The sequence below is a fragment of the Tenrec ecaudatus genome, chromosome 3 (genome assembly GCF_050624435.1).
Source record: "Tenrec ecaudatus isolate mTenEca1 chromosome 3, mTenEca1.hap1, whole genome shotgun sequence".
Lineage (NCBI taxonomy): Eukaryota > Metazoa > Chordata > Mammalia > Afrosoricida > Tenrecidae > Tenrec > Tenrec ecaudatus.
The window spans coordinates 173,297,491-173,321,497 of NC_134532.1; the positions used below are offsets into that span (position 1 = coordinate 173,297,491).

General features: G+C 42.8%; 1 protein-coding gene across 1 annotated transcript in view; it reads left to right on the plus strand.

Annotated features, from left to right (window-relative positions):
• Positions 1–24,007, plus strand: part of TXK (TXK tyrosine kinase) — a 60,886-nt gene that overhangs the window by 25,009 nt on the left and 11,870 nt on the right. Inside the window, exons 8-11 of the mRNA XM_075544975.1 lie at positions 5,463–5,537; positions 7,107–7,278; positions 14,310–14,526; positions 22,111–22,175. Of these exons, the coding sequence (XP_075401090.1) occupies positions 5,463–5,537; positions 7,107–7,278; positions 14,310–14,526; positions 22,111–22,175 (529 nt within the window). The remainder of the gene's footprint in view (positions 1–5,462; positions 5,538–7,106; positions 7,279–14,309; positions 14,527–22,110; positions 22,176–24,007) is intronic.

The following is a 24,007-nucleotide window of genomic DNA, read 5'->3' on the forward strand; positions in this document are numbered from 1 at the left end:
GCAGAGTGGCTTATGTGTTGGGCTACTAACTTCCAGGTCAGCAGTTCAAGCACACCAGCTGTTCCCTGGGAGAAAGAGCTGTTCTCTCCTCCTGTAAAGACTTACCGCCTCAGATGACCTAGGGAGCCATGGTACTCTGTCCTACAGGGTCACTGTGGTCAGAATTCAAAATCAGAGAATGACTGGGATTTCAGCTCTGCCCCTTCTCTGTGCTGCTGCTACAGTGTCACAGGTGCCCATCACAGGTGTCCGCCTGACGAAGACCAGCAGCTAATGTGATGGGTATTTCCAAAGTCACGCCCAACAGAGAAGACACTATATGTGACGGAGAAGAGTTCTCCACTGAAGACCTCTCTATTCATTCAGCTTGGCTGTGGGACGTTGATTTTGAGAGTCTCTGGGCTTTTGTGTTACATACACACATTTTACCCACATCAATGTACAGTTCTATCTGCAAAAGTTGAAACCTAAGTAAGCCAAAAACCCATCAGAGAAAGAAAACTCAGTTTTTCCAAAGTTCTATGGACAGCCAAAAGAAAAAAATAGATCTGTCTTGGAAGACGTACAACCAGAGTGCTCCTTGGACATGAGGACGCTGAGACTTCATTTCACGTACCTCAGACACGTTGTCAGGAGAGCCCAGTCCCTGCAGAAGGACACAAGGCTTGGTAAAGTGGAGGGACACTGAGGAAGAGAAAACACAGAGCATGATTGAGAAGAGCTCTCCTCCGCCAAGGACCTCGGTATTCCTATTCCTCCGGCTTGGCTGTGGGCATTCATTTGGAGGAGGAGGGACGGGCACAGGGGCTGCAACCAGGGGCTCCAACAGAAGAAGCCTGGTGAGACTGGCACGGGACCTGGCAGTGTTTCCTCCTGTTGTGCGTCAGGTCGCTGTGAGTCAGGCCCACTGAGCAGCCCCCAGCAACATCAGCGCAGTGGGAGTGCATCCTGACAAACGTGTGAGACCTGGAGAGACACAGCAGGCCTGTCATAGCCCTGCTCCTGTGGATTTCGTGGTAGTATTTATTAAAATACAAAAATAGCATAAAAGTAGAAAGAAAGCAAGATTGCAGCTAGAAAACCTGATGGGACAGTAATACTTGACACTATGAAGTCAAGATTAATTCAATGGCATATAGCAGAGAGAGAGAGAGAGAGAGAGAGAGAGAGAGAGAGAGAGAGATGACACAAATGAGTAAGCCAGCAAAGGTGGCAGGGTACATACACCCAAGAGTGCCTGGTAATGTACTTTCTACGACCCACTCCCTGCCAGAGTCCATTCCAGCTCATAGAAACTCTACAGGACAGAGTGGAACTGCCCCTGTGGGTTTCCAAGGCTGAAACTCTTTAAGGGACTAGACAGCCTCATCTTCTCCTACAAAGGGGTGGGTGGTTTTGAACGACTGACAAGACCACAGCCCCTCCAACCCCCCTGGAATGCAGGCCTGCCCTGCCATGCTCATGTCTCCAGGAATCCGAATCGACGCCATGACAACCGGTTTGAATACAATATGGCTCTAAAGTCCCTGTTAATGGAATCGCCTTCTCTTCCGCCCCACGAAAGCACTCTCTGCTTTATACAACTGCACTAGCAAGCTTTCCTCGGGTAGGGTCGTGCATGCTCTCTTTGGTCTGCCACCTCCTCCGGACTGAAGAACAAAGAGCCATGGCATCACAGTTGCAATTAGACTTACAAGTACCACAGGTTACTTAACCCTCTCCCCCATTGTTCTTTGCAACAATTGTTAGTTGTGCAAAAGTATGATCAATAGAAAGATGTTGGAACCAGAAATTTCTACTACAATTGCATTAAGTCTCTGGCCTGAATTCAGCCTCTGTGGACGAACCACTGTGAGCCCCTGGGGGAGAATCTTCTTATCTCAGCATCTCAGAAATGGGAACCCATTGTGACTTTTCATATCTTGTCATGGTAACGTGCTTTTTAAGGTCTTAAATGAAAATGTTTTACATTTAAAACTTGCGTCGCCCCCCCCTTCCCCCACCTACTCCCACCTCCACCCCCAAAAGAGAAAACGCCTCTTTGGAAAGTGGTCAGTTTTCCATTATGCTGTTTCCACATATTAGGAATGAATCCGAGAAACTTTTTGTCCACCCATGAGATGAGTCTGTAAGGATATTCCAGGTGATCCCCAGGAGTTTGGGTATGGAGGCCGGGACACAATACCTGGGTGGGGAGGGGAAGACGTGAGTCTGAGGCCAAACCCAAACCCACTGCCATCATAACCCTGTAGAGCAGTGGTTCTCAACCTTCCTAACGGCGGGACCGTTTAAGACAGTTCCTCATGTGGTGGTGGTGACCCCTTCAACCATAAAATTTATCTCATTGCTACTTCAAAACTATAATTTTGCTACTTTTATGAACCGGGCAACCCCTGTGAAAAGGTCGTTTGACCCTCAAAGGGGTTGCAACCCACAGGTTGAGAACCACTGTTTTAGAGGGTTTTCCAGGCTGTTAGGAACAAACACTTTCATCTTTCTCTGGTTGGCGGGTTTGAACCACCAACCTTGTGGTTAGCCAGCTCTCCACAGGGAGGATTTGGCTGTAGCTAAAGATAGACACTTTCCCAGGTAGGAAAGCTGTTCATAATCCTTTCTCCTTCTTTAGGTTAAGGGTGGGGGTGCGGGCAAGAGGTAGATCAAGATGTGCTGGTGTGAAAACATGTTCACAATAAGATATTAATGAAAAAAGCGCTGCAGAGCATAAATTTAGTATGTCATCTATTTTGTCATATATGTTCTTATTACTACACAAACGCATGTGTATAGTAGTAACATACTGTTTATACTCTATGGAGGGGGGAAATCCCCCCTCTGTTAAAGTTTAAATAAGACTTTTTAAACTACTCAGATTATTCATTACAGACTATAAACTATTGAAGAGGAGGCCTGGTGGTACAGTGGTTCCACATTAGGCTGCTAACTACAAGGTCAGCAGTTCAAAACCACCAACTGTTCTGTGGGAGAAAGATGAGGCTTTCTAATTCTATAGAGTCACAGTGTCAGAAAGCCCCAGGATCAATCCTACCTTGACCGATAGAGTCACCTAGAGTCAGAACTGATGTGATGGCAGTGAATTTTTTATTTTATTTTAATAAACTAATAATGTTTACCTCTGGGAGATGAGACAGGCAAGCAGGTAGGCTTACATTTTCTGCTTCATAGAAACTTCTCTGGATATTTTTTTAACTAGAAATGTATATAAGGTATTGCTATACATTCTTATGACAAAACCATTTTTAAAATACTCTTGATGTTAGCCAAAAGGCCGAGAAGCGATATCATTTTAAAAATAAAAACTAAATCAAAGATGGAAATCAGGTGTGAACATGTATACCCTTGCTGCTGTTTAATTCAAAAAGGAATGAGGAAGAAAATAAGAAAACAAATACAAGAGGATGATAAGGGCAAAGGTTTCGGACCCAGAAATAGCTGCTCTCCACCGAGAGGCGCCCAGGTGGTGCCTAGGTTACCCATGTGTCTGGGTTACGCGGGGAGCTGCTAACTGCAGTCGCCTGTTTGAAATCAGTAGCCACTCCAAGAGAGAAAGAGGATGCTTTCTACCCCCGTGAAAATATCTGAGTGCTGCTCCTGCACTGCTGCTGCTGGTGGCGGCGGCGGTGGCGGCGGCGGCATGTGTGTGTGTGTGTGTGTGTGTGTGTGTGTGTGTGTGTGTGTGTGTTGAATTTTCAGAACAATCAGATGAGGGAGGAGCTTTTGTGAGCTCCATTTTTCAGATAAACGCCCTGAAGCACAGATTTCTGAAGTAATCGTCTTAAGGTCACACTGCTAATTAGTAGCAGTGCTGGGATTTGAACTTACAAGACTCAAGTCTGTGCTCTACTGCCTGGCCCATCATGCCAAGGGACGGTATTGTGCTGGGCCCATTTGGGGAGAGGCTTTACCTCTGAGTCCCTGGGAGGAGCAGATGGTTACAGCCATGCATTAGGCTGCCAACCAGAAGACTGGGAGCTGGGCTCGACTCCAAGGAGACTTGGATGGACGTCCTGGTGATCTGCTGTGGAAAATCCCATCATTGAAAATCCTGTGCACAGTTCGGCGCTGACACACGTGTAGTCACCATGATTCAAAAGGAACAGGATGGCAGCTGGTACTGGTTTTTAATTTGAACCCGTGATTGTCTGCATTTTGAGATCGGGTCACTGCAGGAGCAATCCAGGTCACAGAAGAAAGAACCGGGCAAAGGCAACGAGGACATTCTGCCGGAGACAGTAGGGTGCCTCCAACTCTTGCTTCCGAAGTCATTCACAGAATAAAATTATTTGACAAATAAGAACTTGGGAGAGAGAGGAAAATGTTGGGGTGTGAAGGAATTCCTTCCCATGTTCTCCATGTAGATCAGGCACTGCAGAGAGATCCAACTTCAACCGGGTGTTCAGAGCCTTGTTCTCTGTAGTCACTATGGTAGACGTTTACGATTCCTTCACAACTTCTTTTTTCAGTACCATGCACTTTCTTATCCTTCTCAACAAGCTGCCTCCCTGCCTCTTCCATTGAGAAAGTGCTAGCTGCAGGCCTGAACTAGGTTTCTCTCACCTGCCTGCCTCCCTGAACTTGGACCCTCACCCCATTCTCCTGGGGACTATAGCACTGTGGCCTTTCAGACCATGATTGGCAGACCTTTCTTTCGAAGCACCTCTGTGGAGACTCGAGCCACTGACCTTTCCATCAGTAGCTTCGCGCTCCACTGATCTCACCAACATGCTAACAGTATCACTTCATCTGTATAGCCCCTTGGATTCTTTCAATTCCATACAATGCATATATATTATTATATGGGGTGGGGTAGTGTCCCGTCCCGCGGGTCATCAACAACGTGGATACCTGAAAGAGGGACTGGGAATGAAGATGGGCAAGGGACGCCGAGAGATGGAGGCAAGACAGGAATCTGAGCAAGCCTTGTTTATTGAGCTGAGAGCAGAGGCTTAAATAGCCAGCGAAGGGTGGGCACCATTACATCACATGGAAATAAGGTACAGCTGAGGTAGCCAATAGTCGTACATCTCCCAAATAAGGAAGAAATCGCTGGCAACTGTGTTCGAACAGGTCAGTATGCTAATGAAGCATACCAGGCACCTGGGGGGAAATGCCACCAGTCATGTATTGACCAATGAACATAGCAACTGCTAGTGAAAGAGCACCAATCCTAGCAAGGGTCAAGGCAGCCACCATCTGGTGGTATGAAACAAAGGCAGTAAAATCACAGGGCACAGTTTGTATGGCAGGAAACAGAGTAAATTCATAAAGGTCGTACATGGCTCAAATCCAAGGTAGGGGGACACGCAGTTCCCTACAGGGTAGAGGGCAAACATATACCAGCCTGTAGAATACGCTTTTGGGGGGAGGTGCTATTGTCCAGGTGTATTGTTTTCTCTTTTACCTGAGCATTTTTGGTTTGAAATGTCTCTTCTCCTTTTGCCTAGGTCTCATAACCCGTCTCCGCTACCCAGTGGGACTGATGGGCACCTGTTTGCCAGCCACAGCTGGTTTTAGCTACGGTAAAGGACACTCAAGAGTGGAATGGTGGGATCCTTGGTGATGCAGATGCTAGCTTTTGTAAATGTTATGTTTTCCAAAGAGGTTGTTCCAAATTACCCTCTCATCAACAATTCCTAAGAGTTCTGGCTGCACCATCTCTTTGCCAGTATTTGCTATTCTCCTTTGTACAAAGGCAAAAAAAATGGAGACAATGAGTGTGTAGTTGTATCCCTTATAGCTTAACTTTGGCATTTCCCTGGGAGTGATTTTTTTTCAAACAGCTTTGCATCAGATTAGTGTACATTGGATATTCTCTTTTGTTTGAGAACAGTCTTTGTTTTCTACACTTTAAAAGATAAATGGGATTATACCCTGGGTTCCCCACCCAAGTGTATACCTATCCCCAGGCCATGAGTATTTCCCCTCCTTGTTATTATCTAAAAGCTACTTTTGAATGACCTGCTTAGCAAAGCTGCAAGGACTGCTGCCTTTTTAATTCCTTTACATGCAGTGCTCTGACCTTCCAGCAGATAGCAGTGTTGCTGTATAAACGGAGATGCCAAACGGTTTACTATTTGTTTCCAAGTTTTTAAAAAAATATTTTTTTCTCCCCTGACTTGGTTTTATTGAAAAAGAAAATACACTGCGGCATAAATTTCTTTATACATATAAGCCTATATATATGTATACACATATATACACACTCATGTTAAGCACATATATCGGTGGGTCAGATCCTAACATTAGACATAGCTCTTAGATGGGTTTGATCAGGTTTTCCCCTGAGGATGAGGATGGAGCCTGGGTGGCGCTGTCAGGGAAGGGTTGGACTGCTGGGTGTAACGTTGGAGGTTAAACTCACCAGCTCCTGTGAGGGAGAAGGATGCGGTTATCTGGTTCCATAAAGGTTTACAGCCTCGGAAACCCCACATAGGGGTTACTAAGAGTCAGCATTGACTCAACAGCTGTGAGTGGGGGTAGGGGTGGGGCTAAGATAGACTATGCAGCAGAGCCCACAGGCACGGGAGCTTGAAGGAGAGGAGAAGGAATGAAAGTGGGAGAAGAGCATTATGAATTTCATAATCTTATTCACCAGAACAAACATAGTTGGAGGACAGAAATCTCGTGGTCTAGTTTTGGTAGATTTGGTTTTGAATAGCACTGACATACATTTCATTCGGGGTCTTGCTTGGGAAGGAGAGCACGCCCTTATACCCATCAATTGCTATATACTTTTAACTTGAAGACTTATTTTCTTCAACTACAGTAATAAACCAAATGAACTCCCTGACATCAAGTCAATCCCTTCTCGTAGCAACCTGATAGGCCAGCGTAGAACTGCCCCTGCGGGTTCCAGAGTCTGTCAATCTTTGTGGCAGTGGAGAGCCTCGTCTTTCTCCCACTGAGCAGCTGGTGGTTTCACACTGCTGTCCCTGGGATTCACAGCCCCATGTGGAGCCCACTACACCTCCAGGGCCCCTTCATCGACAACAACAGAATGTCTACAATGACTCCAGATCCTCTCCACACATTTACAAGTCAGAAACATTCCCTGTGATTTTAACATACATTTTTAACTTCTTTTTCAGAAAAGTGGGAGATTGACCCATCTGAGCTGGCTTTTATAAAGGAGATTGGAAGCGGTCAGTTTGGAGTGGTCCACTTAGGTCACTGGCGGGCCCATGTCCAGGTAGCCATCAAGGCCATCAACGAAGGCTGTATGTCTGAAGAAGATTTCATTGAAGAGGCCAAAGTGATGATGTAAGTATAGACGACCTCCCGGTGTTAGGGGAAGGTCCTGGACCTGGCAGTTGGCCGAACCTCCAAGTCTGGCAAGCTGTTGTGTGAGATGTGCTAATTCGGCTCACGGAAACTGTGTGTGACCTGGATGAGTCACTTCACCTTTCCAGACCTTCATGTGTTCATCTGTCACGTGGGGGTGTGCTGAACACCACCTTTCGGCGTCACCGTGAGGGGGAAGTCAGGCCATCTGTGAAAAGGTCTCTCTTCTCAGCTCCATAAATGGTGTTTTCATTTTTCCATCTTCCCAGAGTACAAAATACTGGTGGAGTTAGGGTCGTGATAGACCACGTCACGATGGCAATGCTTTTGTAAGGATAAAGTGTTTGCTTTCACAGAACTTGTGAACCCACACTTTCAAAGAAGTGGTTCAACCTCAGCTCCCTTTGCAGATCTGAGGACCCCGTGCTTAACTCCTGTGATTTCCAAGGAGTTTCCGGACTCCAGTGAACATGAGTGTTGGGTTTACATCTCTAAGTGGGTTTCCTGACCACCCTGCCCAAGATGGCCCCTCCACCCCTCCACCCTTTCTGTTCCGTAGGACCTTGGGCTAGTTCCATCGAAGTCCTCGCACTACCTTGAAGCTTCTGTGCCTTTGTTCTGTTTCTCCCCATGAAACTGTGAGCTCCATGAGAGAGGAGCCTTCTTTCCTTCTCTTATTGAACCTGGCGCCAAACTATGACACACCCACAGCGTTTAGAGGCACCGAGTCAGTTAATGAACCCTCGCTGTAATTCTATGTGGGGGGGGTCTAGTGCCGGCTCCGTTTTATGAATGAGAACCTGACAATGTATGAAGTCACTGTAACTTGCCTCTAGTCACCAGCAAATCATTGGCAGAGCTTCTAAGAAACCAGAACTGTGAATTCTCTGGACACAAAGCCTGTGAATTGAATGAATATATCCAACACGCATTTATTATGCCAGAAACCATAGTTGTCACTATAGTTATTAGCTCAAGTTGTTGACAGTCCATGTTGATTTTCTGGTGCAGTAAAAGAAAAATTTCGATGCTACACTGTGCTCTTCTTATTCACTAAGCGAATGTGTTCTGGTTGGTTAAGTCAACTAGTCTGTTCCCTCTGAAACAACATCAGTCCATGAAATCCTCTTCAACTTTTGAATTGTATCTGCGTGTCTTCACCTAATTTATACATTTTTCCTAATGTTTCCATAAATATTATCTCATGTAATGTTCACTGGAAGGAAGCAGAATCGGTTTTGTTTCATTCCGCTTCAGAAACGCAAAGTAAAAACAAAACCTGAGGCTCAGAGAGTGCAGGCCATCCCCAGCCATGCAGCTGACCACAAGTAAAATAATGACGGGGGCTCACATCTTTTGATGTAGCATGGCTGTATTGTCTCTAAATCATACCACACTCTACCACCTTTAAAAGACCTTGCGTTTTAGTTGCTCAGTGTGTTAGTCTGGGTAACCTGGAGAAACAAATCCAGAGACACTCACATGTGTATGAGAGAACTTTACCTCAAAGAACAATGGTATATTACGAAAACATCCCAGGCCAGTCCAGATCAAGACCATAGGTCTGATGTTAGCCTATATGTCCAATACCGATCTATAATACCTCGTCAGACTCACGCAACACATGCAATGATGCAGAATGCAGGAAGATCTCAGACCAGTAGGTGGAAAGTCTTGTGGATCCAGTGGTGGTAGAAGCATCTCGGTGCTGGCGTGGGTCTCCACGTGGCTCCTCCAGCACCAAGCAAAGCTGCCATCAGCAAAGCTCCACGTGGCTTGTCAGCAGGACGGAGCAGAGACAGTCAAACAGAGAGTGTGTCTGTCCTCCAGGGAGCTGTTTATCCCCTTCGAGCCTCCAAATGAGGTCAGCAAGTTGCAACATGATGGACAGGCTGAACTCCACCCCTTCATAACTTGACACGAGATTATGTAACTGCTATAGGCTTATGTCTTGAACGCAATGTATTAATAGCAGCTCATTAAGTAGAGATGTTGTGGTGGATGTTGTCAGGTGCTATTGAGTCCGTTTCAACCTGTGGCAACCCCACATGCAACAGGAGAAAACACTGGCCGGTCAAGTCAGGTTTCCAATAATTAGTTAGGATTTTCAGAATGAGCAACAGAGTTAAACATACCTTAAATGGATCTAATAATTTTTAAAGGTTTCATATGTATTCTTCAATGCCTCTCCAGTATTGTATTTCACTTAGTACTTTTTTTTATCATCATGTCTTCACAGTTAAATATTTTCATTTGTAAGGGAAAAGTTTAAAATTCATACAACACATAATTAAATCAAGTAAGAAGTAAAAACACTCTATCATTCTTGCTTCCTCACTCTTAAGTATTTTTCTCTAGGAATAATGAGTATTTAATCATAAAGGTCAAGGTGGAAGATATTAAATTAAGTATAGTGACTGGAGATGATATTTAAAACCGGGGAGCATGACAAGATCATGTAAGGAAAGAGAATAAGTATGAGCCCTTCTTTAAAATACTATTGAAAAAATCAGAATGCTTGGAAAATAAGAAGAGAGCTGTTCTCTCCCAACACAGAATGCCAAGTCTTTTCAGTTTGTGTTTCCTTTCGGTTGTTTTCTTTCCATGAAGTCACTTAAATCGTTGTATCAAGCCTTTATTTTAGCCTGAAAATAAAAACTGAAAGAAGGTAAATAGAGAGTTATGGAAATATCGCAAATCAAATCATGCATCCCTCCGAGAAAGTCATCAACATAAGATCTCTTTTATGTGTGAAAGAGCAAAGCTGTCCTTTTGAGGGCTCGGGTGCACCTGACCCAGGCCGTGGTCCTTCCATTGACTCATATGCACGTGGAAGCTGCACAATGAATAAGGGAAGACTGATGCCTGTGGATTGCAGTGCTGGCAAAGAGTACTGATCATGAACCGTCAGGGCAACAGACAAATTTGTGTTGGAAGAAATACAGCCAGGATGCTCCACAGAAGCAAGCTGAGGCTTTACTGTTCATACATTGGACATGTTATCAGAAGGGACCGGCCCCTGGAAAAGGACACTGTGCTTGGTAAAGCAGATGGTCAGCAAAGAAGAGGAAGACATGGATGACAACATAGTAGCTGCAATGATGGGCACAAGCCAACAATGATGGTGAGTATGGCAGGAGCGAGCAGCGTTTCCTCCTGTTATACAGAGGGTCCTGTGAGTTAGAACCGACTCAAAGGCACCTAACAACAACAGATGGAAGAAGGTCTGGAGGATTCAGGTGAGATGGAAAGAAGAAAGTAGATTCAGGCTACATTTTGGAGGTAAAGGTAACTGGATTTTCTGAGAAATTGGATGTGACAGATCGTGGAAAGCAACTGGAGGAGCAAAGAGGACTATAATTTGGGATTACAGATTCAACTGTGGTCTCCAACAATATGTGTTGTGATCCTTAATCTCTCTGTTTGTGGTTATAATCCTGTTTGGGAGTGGTCTGTGCTTGTCATGTTAATGAGACAGATGTAGTATAGGGTATCTCTTGAGTCAACCTCTTTTGAAATATAAAAGAAGTTAAACAAGCAAGCAGAAGAAAGAGAGATGCTAAGTCTCATGAATGGAGCCCTGGTGGGGTAGTGGGTATGTGCTAACCACAAGGGCAGAAGTTCAAACCCATCAGCTGCTCCATGAGAGACAGATTGGGCTTTCTACTCTGGCAGAGATTCACAGGCTCAAAAACCCACAGAGGAAGTTCTACTATGCTTATGGGGATGCTGTGAGTTGGAATCAACGTGATGGCATTAGGGAAATCTGCTGCACAAGATCTCCTTAGAGTACTGAAAAGTAAGGATGTTACTTTGAGGACGAGAGGGTGCCTGATGCAAGTCATGGCATTCTCTATTGCCTCATATGCCTGTGGAAGTTGGACATTGACAACTTCAATGAAAATCAAAGAAGAATCAATACAATTAAACTGGTTTTGGAGAAGAATATTGAAAGTAGCATGGACTGCTAAAAAGACAAACTTGTCTGTGTGGGAAGAAGTATAGCCAGAGTGCTCCTTACAGGCAGGAGAGACCAGTCCCAGGAGAAGGACATCCTATTCGGTGAAGTGGAGGGGCAGTGATAAAGACGGCCCTCGATGAGATGGAGTGCTATCATGGCTACAATGAGGGACTCAAGCATAAGAACAATTGTGAGGATGGCCCAGGACCAGACACAATTTCATTCTGTTGGGCATAGGGTCGCTGTGGGTTGGAACTGACCCAATGACACCCCACAACAGCAGCAAAGCCTCAGGAAGACCTCCCAGAATATCAAAGAAAGATACAGGGTGCGGGAACATCACAGGCCAATGGATGCAGTCTTGTGGATCCAGTGGTGGTAGTTCTAGCAGATCTCAGAGCGGCTCATCGGGAGGAAAGTGAATGGAGAGAGGGGAATGAAGGACTGGGTGGCCTCCGGAGAGCCATTTATCTTGGTCCCACCTCCAAAGGAGGTCATCAAGCTGGACCTGATTCACAGGGTAAATTCCACTTATATCTTCTTACAGGTGCCATGTTGGCACACAAAAAATATAACTATCACAGAGGCTTGTTAGAAAGCCAAGTATGGTCGACTGGCCTGGTAAATACGAGTCTGGAGTTCAGCAGAGAGGTCGGGATGGAAGATGAGAGTGATCCCACTGGATGACATTTAAAACCTTGGTGCGTGAGATCACCTAGTGAAAGACAGAGAAACATTGGAAAAGGAGAAGGCCGCAGAGAAGCTGGGAATATTTGAGTAGAAAAGTGAAATAAATGTGCTATGCTTTCCCAAGAGTGAAGCATCGCCCCGTCTCTAAATTGGGGGGCTGTGCAGGGGGGGGTGTCTGGTGGCATATGAACAGAGGCAAGTGAATGCCTATGAATGGATGACTGGAAACCACTAGAGGGACTCCTGCCCTTTGCATCTTTCAAAGCAAATGAGAGGTCGGCGTCTTGCTTATTAGTCTGAGCCACCGATATAAGGGATTTCTCTTTTTTCTTAATCTGATTGAACTTTGCCAGGAGTCCTGCAAAACAAATGCAATAAAAAGTTCCAGTTCTCAGTTGCTTACATATGGGTATCATGTGGATTTTCCACGGCAAGGCAGTCTCGCATTGCAAGACCTGGCTTCCTGCCATTGTCAACCGCAACCTTCAACTGAAGGTTCACTTTGTAAATGAGGTAAATCAGACACGGCCACCTGTGTCCAAATTAAAATCATGTCATATTCCCTGAATGCCTTCCTCTCCATTAACCAGAGTAGTCTCCCATGCAGATCCATGCGCACCAATTTTAATTTTATTTTACTTCATGCTACTTTTGACCAATAAAATGGGCAATAGAAATATATAAAGATATAACCTTCAAAAATTACAAACATTCATTTCAATATTGTTTTTCATAACTAGTTGGCATAGAAGGCCTTTAGAGACTGAATATTGTATTTCATAACACGAACAATGACCTTTTGAAGTCCAGATGATTAAAAAGTTGTATTTTTATAGGCAATGGTCTCAGGAGTATGTATGCGCGTGTGTGAGACTTACTAAGTAAATTCAAAGCACAATTTCATTTGAGCAAATGCTTTTCAATTTTCAGTTTTATCCGAAATTGTTTTTATAAGGAGTCTTATTCTTTATGTTTTCACTTTCTTCTTCATCAGCATCCACCACTCTTTCCTCCCTCCTGCCTGCAGAAATCTTTGTCTGAGCAGAAGCCATTAGGAAGGTTGGGGCTTGAGTCTAGCAAGTTTGTGAGCCGTGGCGGAGGAGGAGCAGCAGGGAGGAAACAAAAGACAAGTGAGGAAGGAAGTCGAACCTGAATGTGACCCCAACACCTGCAACAATGGGCTCAGACATGGCCGCGGTCTTTAAGATGACCCAGGACGGGCAATGCTGTATTCTGTTTTTCATAAGGTCACCAATACTCAGATCCAGCTTGATGTCCACCAAGAAAAAATAATCTTTTGTATCTCCATTGACTTTGGAAGTATTACCAATGGTTTTTTTCCCCCCAACAGTTTTATTGACATATCATAAAATTCAATCGTTTGATCACATCAAGAAGAGTTGTACAATCATTACCACAATCAGTTTTAGAACATTGTCTTGATTATTCTATTTCTCATTATTAGCTCCCCACTTTCCCCCAACCTCTGCTGCCATACCCCCAAGGAACCATGATTCCAGTAACTATCTCTGTAGGTTTACTTATCCTGGATTTCAAATACAGAAAAACATCAAAAAAACAAAATGACTAACAAGAATAGCAGAGTAAGACATTAAAAAGTCAATTCAAAAGAAAGCAGAAAATGTTAAAAATGAGAGCAAATTTAGGTGGATCATAAGGGAGATCAAATGATAAGGGTGCTAAATTACTACGAAAGCTATTGGTCTTGCTTTAACTGTGGAAGTGTATGATATGTGATATTAGATCAGGAAAACTACTTTAAAAAAAAAGAAGGAAGAAGCCAAACTTGACCGATAGTTACCATGAGTGAAGGAGGAAGAGCTTTGGTTTAGGGGGCATTGAATTTATATTAATGGTGCTGGAATAATTTGATATCGATAATGGTTGTACAATTTGAAGAGTGTAATCAATGTCGCTGAATTTTACACGTAGAAGTTGATGAATTGGACAAGATTGTATTGTGTATATTTTTGCCACAATTTTAAAATATCACACAAATAGCAATGAGTACAAGGAAGAAGAACATGTACTGAAACTGATTGTGGTGAAGATTGTGCACTCTTCTTGAGGTGAGTGAACTAGTGAATTCGAAGATACGCGGATGAATGCCAACCACACTGTTAACAATATGATAATATCAATAGAGCTATCGATTCCAGTTTCTTCTTGCATACATTGGAAAGGAAGCGGTTGATTTTCTTTCTTATGATCTCCTGATGATGCATTTGACAGATAGGTGGTAAATAGTGCCCGTCCAGTCCAGCACTTTAAAGTGAAAAACAAGAACAACAAAGTAAAACGCGTCTTCTGCTCACTGGTCGGTGTTTTTCTCCGACAGGAAATTATCGCATTCACGGCTGGTGCAGCTGTACGGAGTATGTATACAGCAGAAGCCCCTGTATATTGTGACAGAGTTTATGGAGCACGGCTGCCTGCTCACCTACCTCAGGGAGAGACGAGGCAGGCTCAGCAAGGAGGTGCTGCTGAGCGTGTGCCAGGATGTCTGCGAAGGCATGGCCTATCTGGAGAAAAACTGCTTTATCCACCGGGATTTAGTAAGTACCGGGCAACTGCACTTATTGCTCTATGGCTTTTCCCCGTGGCTAGAAGCCAGTGGTCATTATGATAAAATGCTAAGTGTGGGAAAGGACCATTATTAAAAGGATCGTTCTAAAACGTTAATAATGTGTCCTTTGGCAAGCGTTTTAAACATTTTCCCACCCAGGCAACTTGTTAAGACAGGTAACATTTTTATTGTTTTGCATTGTCCGCTGATGCTGGAGCCAAGTCAGTTTTTACCTGATCTCTCCGTAATCACTTAAACGAGCACCTGTTTTCTTTCTTCTCTTCATTCTTCGACGCCTTCCTTGTGTCTTCCTTTCTCTCAACCAAACATCAAATATGTACCGAGTGCAAAGCAAGCTGCTTGACACTGACTAATAGTGAAAAAGCAAGCTCCAGAGGTTCTGGCGGGAGAAAGACAAGGCTTTCTACTCCCACGAGAGCTACAGTCTTGTAGACGCACGGGGATGGTGCCTCCCTGTCCTACACGGTCACTACGAGTCTGTATTGGCTCGGTGGAGGGGAGCTCATTTATTTATTTTTGGCCCGGAGCAAAACCGCCTCATGTGGAAGGGCTTTGGCTCTGAGAGTTTGGGGAGTCCATTGTGGGTTATGGGGGAGGAGTGGAATGCTGGGTCATGGCAGTGGGGAATTGCTTCTCTTGCCCCAGAGGCCAGCAGCTCTGCTTCCCTGCCTTGCCCCCTGGCCCTGGTAACAATGTCCATTCGGTATTTATTCGTGATGATCATGCTGTTCCTTCTGTGTCCTTCCACCTTTCTTTCTTTCTTTTTTTGGTCCAAAAACCAACTCAAAAGGGAGTGTGAATGTGTGTGAAAGGTCGCTGAGACGCTTATGTAGATGTAATCCAGTGCTTTGTCGCGCATGCGCAGCTGATCTCATTATTTTGCATCCAAACTGGAATACTGGGAGGGAGAAAAAGGAAATATTGTTGCTCATTCCATTGGCCTCAGCATTGGGAAGGATGCTTGCCCTGTGCATGACGTAGGACTCTCAGGGCATTTATTTACTTCTTCGTGTACCGGTTGCTGTTTCCACAAAAATCAGTCTCTCAGAGCCTCCAGAGCAGACCTTAGCCTTCTGAGATAAGTGTTAAACACGGCAATTCCAGCCGGCTGCACAGTAATGGTTCGTGAAATTGCATGGGCAGCTTTATTAAAATTCCAAAACCCAGACCATACCCCAAACCGATTCCATCAGTCTCTGTGGGAGTAAAATTTATTCATCAATGTCTTTTGAAATTTTTCCTGGTGAGTCCAATGTGCAGTCAAAGTTGAGAACAACTGCTTCAGAGCTAGACTGCCCGTGTTCCAATCTTGCCTGTGGTTTTCCAGCAATATGTAAAAAAAAACAAAATCGGTGGGGACAGTGTCTGACCTCCTCTGTCTTTACAAGGGGGAAGAGAAACTAACAGCATCAGCTCAAGGCCAATTCCTCTGAGGCAGGGGTGAGACCCGCCTCTATCCTCCACCTTCTTACCAATAGAGTACCAACTGCCCCTCCCACGGCTCTCTCAGCTTCTCAGCTGTGTTTAATACTACATTACAATGGCTACAAAGAACTCATAGACAATACTCACAATGCTGGGTGTATTAGGAAAGTTATCCCATTTTAGGCAGCCTGGGCGCTGCCCTAGAGAAAGACAGGCAGACCGTTCTCTGGCCTTCATACACTTGATCTGACCTGGCCTGCTCAGGCGATGTTACAATCACCTGTTAAGACTCCTAATCAATACAATCCCAAAGTGTCAGCCCGAAGGTGCTAACCTCTTGCTCCCTGGGTCAGCAAACCTAGATCCCCCAAATTAAGTGCCTCGAGGTAACCTATTCTGCAAGCAACCTTCTGCTTAAAAACCCTCAACTTTACTCTGTGGGCTGGGAAACCTGTTCTAACTCGTGTGCTGGTTCTCGGTTACGTTGCTGCTACTCTTCTGACACCCCTCTGCTGCTTCTCCTGTGTCCCACAGTTCTCTGTCTCTGGATGGAGAAGGTGGAATGCTCAGGGTTCTCTGGATCCAAAGAATGCTCTCCACTGCAAGCTCTTCCTTCCTGAATGGATAGCTTGTTTTGTACCCAGCAGGATGACAATCACAATTGACCTGTTAACAATCACTCACAACTGAGTTATTTAATCTTAGCTGCATTTCCTTTTCCGTTCCCTTAAGCAGAGTCATCAGGAAAAAGTAAGTTGGTGGGGCTTTTAAAGACTATCGCTAGAAGATGTATAATAAGCAGTTTACTTCAGTATGTGACCTTGGGAAATTTATCTAGTAACTCAAATATCTCAATATCATTGAGTCAATGGGACAGGGTTGAACTGCCCTTGTAGGTTTCTGAGATCATACCTCTTTATAGGAGTAGAAAGCCTGTCTCTCTCCCTTAATTAGTTAAGGTACATCAATGTATCTTCTACATATAAATGTGCTAAAAGAATCATATTAATTAATATATGTAATCATTTAAAACAGTGCCTGGGACACAGAAGTACTCAGTAGCGGTAACTATTGGTATCACATAGATCAATGGTTTTCTTTCTTCCTAACACATTGCTAGTGTCCAGTTATTGAGCAGATTTCTCAATGGAGAATTGTAAATGGAGGGAGAATTGTTAGAATTCTAAATGGAGGAAGAGGGTATAAATCCACCTAGGACACTATCCTACTCACTATAGATTTTGTCTTTCTTGCTAAGGATTAGAATTCAAAACGCAGCCAGGAGACAGTGTCAGAAGTTCTGTTTGCTCCAAGTGGTTCTTTATAGTCTAGCCCGGGGTGTTCACACTTTTCCAGCATGCGAGCTACTTATAAAATGATCAAGTCATTTGTTGCCATCATCATTTTCAAGACATTTTCTTACTACTTGAGCTCTGGGTATCAGCTTTAGGAGAATGTTTAACAAGAATATTTAGGATCTGAACTTTTTTTTTTTTTTTCTTCCATGCAAGTATCCATTAAGAGGGTACAAAAGGATGTTTACAGAGCAGGTCACAAACAAGTATTTAAAAATCTTACATAAGAAACTGTACATAAATGAAAAAATAAATTAGGCAATTTACAAGAAATGTTTTATAGTTTACATTGTTGTAACTTAGCTTATTATGAATACAATTTCTAGCACATCATACATTTTTTACATCAAATTCAGTGTTAGAGAAATTCAGACATGACAAAGCTCAGTCTCGACAAAAAGCAATGTAATTGATAAAAAGGCAACTGAAGCCAAAGTGGTTGCTATAAATCAAATAAACGTCAAACGGAGAGTTCCATAGTTTAGGACATATGAGCCTCTTCTCAGGTATGATCTGATTAGTAATTGGGTCAGACTGGGAAAACCCCATTCAAAAGTGTAAGTTAAACCATGGGGATTTCACTGGGGTTCAAGTAGAAGCACATCGGTGTACTTAAGCACACACCGCCACGGACGTCCCAATTCCATCAGTGACAGCTGGCACACAGAGAGAGCAGGACGCATTCATGGTTAGGACTCCAAAGTTCTCTTTGGAAATCTAAACGCTGTCCATTAAAAGTGGCCCTCTAAACGTGGCTCCGTGTGCGTGATGAGTGCCGACTGTCAGACAGCGCCCGCAGATGAGATGTGGACGCACCAAGTAAAGCTACAGACTGCACGCACTAGGCATGCACTTCACACATGACGCACCAACAGTTGAAATGTTTTCTTTGAAAGCTACTGGTTCAGTAAATGCAGTATGTGAAACGTGTTCCTAAGCAACAAGAACATTTGTAACATCCTAGAATTGGGCTTTAGTTGCATATTTAAAACTTTAACTCTAATTTCATTATTTTGAAGAATATATTTCTCATTAGTTCTTTTCAGCACAAAATGAGTAGTATTTCCAAGACTTACAATGAAATCTACAGGAAAATCTCTGCCCAGAAACAGGATTTCATTAGTCAGCACGGAGTGTGGAAAGCTGTAAACCCCCAGAAGCAGCTCACTGTGAGTGTTCTCATGAACCAGCAGTTCAGGACATCAAGCAGGAGCCTTCAACAGGAAGTGTGGTTCCGTACTCTATGGTACTGAACTTCACTGCAGCTGTGCCTTAAATGTTGCCTGGCACTAGCAACAAATAATTCTATGACTGTCTCTCATCCTCAGTGCTCCACAACCAGAAGCTGCATGAAGAAAAGGGAAATGAACCATACCCAAATACTTAACTTCCACAAACACCTATGAATTTAGTGGAATGTGTTTTTTTTTTGTACAATTAACAGGTTGTTATAATAATGTCCATATAATCATAGGGTCAGACAAAAAAAGTTCAGACACCTTCATAGACTAGTTATAAAGTACACCAACAAAAAACCCTCAAATTACTCAAGCTTTACCCACTTGGTGGTAACATGAGAATTGGTTTCGTGTGTGTGTAAAATCTAGTATCAACAAACTCAAATGAAAATTATGGGCTAATTATAAGAATACATACAAGAGAGATCTGAACTTTTTTAAAAAGGTAAAACTCTACTAAGGAGCATAAAAAAAGAGTCAATGAAATGAGAAGAAATATTGTACTCTTGGATATTAAGACTCAATTTTATTTCTATTTTATAGACTATAAATGTGTGAACTTAATCTCTGTATTTAATGTTTTGCTTATTAAAAAACAAAACAATTTCACTTAAGAAATTTGCCAGTATATCTTGAGTTACATTTAAAAATAATCAAGTCAAAATTATCTATCAACTACAAAAATGCAAAACATATATTTATTTCTTTATTACATTTAATGCATTGAGAATTCTTTATATGTACTATATATGCTTGTGTACTGTGCATAACTGCATGAGTCCATATTGCACAACATAACACAATTAACTATGTACATTTTTTGTCATGACCTGAGTTTACTCTGACGACTTGCACTGAATGGACTGAGCCAGGGATGCATAGTCTGGACAGTAGCTGCTGACAGCCAGCCTCTAGCACACTTCCAAATGATCATCTGTCATGGTGGAATGGTACTCGGACTTAATGATCTTTATGTGGGAAAAGGCTGACTCACGTAAATAAGTAGAGTCGAATAATGCAGTCAAGCAGGTAGCACATTTTCTCATGTTTGGGTACTTTCCCTCTGTGAGCAAGTTCCAGAATTGTTCATGCACTCTGGACTTCAGCTGAATGTCGGCTTGTAGTGTCAACATCTCCCATTCCGTATGAAAGTGATGCGGTTTTGTCTTCTTACTTGGTCCAGCTCCCCACTCATTTAATACCCTTTTTTGTTTAAGAGGAAAAAAAAACAAGGTCTAAAAATTGGCGATAACTTAGCTTGTCAGTTTTGCTCCACTTAGCACAGTTGTTTGTGCATGCGTTTGACACCCAAGATTGTATCTGATTGACTGCGCTGTATATCAACTAAGTGACAGGATTGATGATAGGCTTAGGTCTATTTTTTTAACGCCATGCGATCTACCCATACTACATTTGCGATCGACTAGTAGATCGCGATGGACGTATTGAGCAGCCCTGGTCTATCCGATCCTTTATTACTTTCTTTTGTGTTTATTTTATCCACTTGCATACCACTTACTATACATAAGCCGAGAATGAGTTCTTTCTCAGTCAAGGACTTGTATCATGGTTTGGCTTTGAGTGCAGAGCCAGAACAGTCTGGCATCCTGCTTCCTGCTTTCGTTGCTACATGCGTTAGGTGGGGTTGGCAAGAGAAGTAAACCCAGAGACACTCATATGTGTGTAAAAAGAGAGCTTTATATCAAAGAGCAATTGTATATTGAGAACACATCTCAGCCCAATTCAGATATTAGCCCATATTTCTGATAGTAGTCCACAAATTCCTCTTTAGACTCACACAGAACATGAGCTGGCGTGGGTCTCCACATGGCTCCTCCAGCTCCAGGGCTCTGGCTGCCATCAGCGTGGCTCCATGTGTGGCTTGTCAGCAGGGATGTGGAGGCAGAGAGAGAGTGTGTCCCGCCACACTACACTAATGGAACCACAACGTGGTTGGAAAGAGGAAAATTCTGTTAGGCAGTTGATCACATGCGACTAAAAATGCAGTCAATTGCCTTTCTAAACCAAGTTGAGTGAAAATAGGTAATTTGGGCATCAAATAGATTGCCTCTTCAGTATACACACCCACTTCTCACTTATTGACATGGTTTCAAAGACCAGGTCTTTATGTGAAAATTGATACTATGCAAAAATGGAGGAAGGTCTCATCAAGATCCCAAAATGGAGTCTAACTCTATCATTACAGAACTGCCAAATAACATTACATAATCGCCAAACCACTGAGAATCCTGGACCAGAAAAATTGACACAAGCTTAATACTTTGGGTTTGAGACTAGAGCCAGCAACACTCTTTTATTGCACTTAGCATTTGCTAACGCCAGACATACATTTGTAATGCACAAAATAGTTAATATTTGGTTTTTTACTATTGCTATAAATACAGAATGCCAAGAACAAGGTAGATAATAAGTGAAGAGTGGTTGTAGTACCGTATCAAGTGTAGCGTGGTATTTTTAAGAAATGTGAAAATATTACTGTAAGTAAAGCAAAAGTGGACTGCTTAAGAGCAAAGGTCACGACCACAGTTTTTTTTTTTTTTGGAAAGGTCAAGGCCTGAAATCCTGATGATGGTGTGGGTTAGGGATTGGACTGTAACAGTAAGACCAGCAGCTCCAACTAACTGACCATTCCATGTGAAAAAGATGAGGCTTTCTGCTCCCAAAAAGATGTGCAGTCCGGGACACCCTAAGGAGAAGCTGGGTCACTGTGAATTGGAATCGACTCAGGGTCAGATGGGCTTTCAAGGCACTGTGCTTATGGACTTCCTGGTAGGGCCAGCAATCTGCTCACTAGGAGGGTTTTGAGACAGTTAGCCAACGCTTTAGCAGAAAAATATGTGGAAAGCTTCACCAGAGAGTTCTTCTCCACCACAACAATGCTTCTGCTCAGTCCGCTCACCAGCAAGACAATATTAGCAAGAGCTTTTGCGTGAACTCATTAGGCATGCACCTTAAAGTCTTGATTTGACTCCTGCGACATCTTTTTATTTCTTCATTTTAGAAGATATTTAAAGGATGCCTACTTTTCTTCAGTGAGCAATGTAAAAGTCGGTGGTATTAACATGGTTAAATTCGCAGAATCCTCTGTGTTATAGGAACGGGCTAAATGGTTGTCATCATCAGTTACAACTGTATTCAATTTGATGGAGCTTATATTGAGAAATGAAATCTGCATGTTCAATTTACATCTTCAGTTCCATTTGTCCCACGAACTTTTTAAACATCCTTCATATTTAACATATTTAACTTCTTAGCAAAGTTCACAAATTCTTTAAAGCAAAAATAGTAACATTTCTTTTTTGTTTTTGTTATTTCTTTGAAACTATTTAAAATTTATTCAATGAAGACAGGCTGTTGATCATACATAGGTAGTATTGGCAGGTTTCACCATCAAAATAGCTTGACCCACGCAAGAGGCAGTGGGAGGCTTAAACGAACTAAGGAAAAGGGGAATAGAAAACCTGGAGAGAAAAGCGTGGATTCAAATTTATATTGTTTTCTTCTTTTTTATAGGCGGCAAGGAATTGTTTGGTCAGCTCTACGTGTATTGTAAAGATTTCGGACTTTGGAATGACGAGGTATGTGATATATTTTTTGTTTCGTCAAAAAAGGAGTTCCATATTTGTCTACAGACCAATTGAAAACACAACTGGTTAAACTTTGTTCTCCCTTGAGGGAAGTGTTAGTGCCGCCGTGTGACTTCCCACCCAGATAGCAAGGACAGATAGCGAGTTTAAACAAAATAAGCAAAATGAAATCTTGCTCTCCTTGTTTCTCAAATGCATTCTTCTTCTTAAAAAAATATCATTTTATTGGGGGCTCGTACAACTCTTATCACAATCCATACATCAATCCATTGTGACAAACACATTTGTACATTTGTTGCCATCATCATTCTCAAAACATTTGAAAAGCATTCTTCTTCAAAGACAGTTTTTTTCTTCTTCTTTTTCTGGCTGCATATAGTATAGTTGACACTCTTTGCAAGGGTGTTGAGACTTCATCTCACTACTTTGGACATATTATCAGGAGCGACTGGTCCCTAGAGAAGGGATTATGGTTGATAAAGTAGAGAATCAGTGAGAAAAAAGAAAGACCTTCCAGGAAATGGACTCAATTATACCTACTGTTGGGAGAATAGCACAAAGCTGAGCGACATTCTCTGTAATTAGTTCTCTCCTCACGGTATGTCAGAATAAATTTAATGGCAGTGTTCATTTGAAGGAACTCTAGTGGCATGGTGGATTACATCGTGAGCTTCCAATCACAAGGTCGGCAGTTTGAAACCACCAGCTGCCCCAAAGGGGAAAGATGAGGCTTTCTATTCCCATAAAGAGTTACAGTCTTGCAAATCCACAGAGGTAGGTTCTATAGGGTCGCTGTGAATTAGAATAGACTTGATTAGGTAAGCGATGGACTGACTGCAAACCACAAGGTCATCAGTTCAAACCATCAACCTCTCTGGAGGAAAACAATGAGGCATCTGCTAACAAATGTAGCTTTGAAATCCTATGTAGTCACTATGAGTTCCTATCCACTTTATAGCAATGGGTTTGGTTAGGCTGAGTAAAAACATCCTTTTTAGAAGCAAACATTAGTTGTGGGGTTCTGTAACATAAGGCTACCATCAGTTAGGATCAGTTCAATGACAATCAGTTCTGAGTTTTATTTTTCTAATCAATGTCCCTACTTTTATTCTTCTGATTTTCCTTAGGTCATTATGGGAAAGCAAAATGGCAGCCCTTTGGTTTTATCTTAAAGGTTTCAAAAGATCATTGTGTAAGAATAAGAAAAATTTTTTTCTATTTGTATATTTCTAAAAGAAAAATAAATACACTTAGTTACTGTGTTAATTGAGTTGCCTAGAGAAATAAAACCAGTGACACTCATCTATGTATAAGAAAGAACCCTGCTTTATACAATTGATGTATGTATGATTGTGATAAGAGTTGTATGAGCCCCTAATAAAACGTTTTTTAAAAAAAAAAACCTTGGGGGGCAGAATAATTTATTCTGCTGAACCCTTGCCTTTGAGGCAAATTACATAAAATAAAATTAACTTTTCAACCTATAAAAAAAGAAGGAAAGAGCCTTACATCAAGAAGTAATCTTATATCAAGAAGGCGTCCCAGCCCAATTCAACTCAGGTCCATGCGTCTGATGCTAGCCTGGACCCTCTTCACACACATGTACCTATAGGCCAATGAGGCCAAAAGGTGACTCTGTGTAGAGAGATCACAGACTGGTAGGTGCATAATCAAGTGGCTACAAGTTTGGTGGAAACATGGCAGGGTGGGGACAGCTCTCAGGGTCAGATAGCCCACAGGAGCCCCAGCCTGGAGGCTGACACAGCGTCCCAGCAAAGTTAAAGACAAAGGACATTCTCAGTTTCTCTTTATAAATAGGCTAC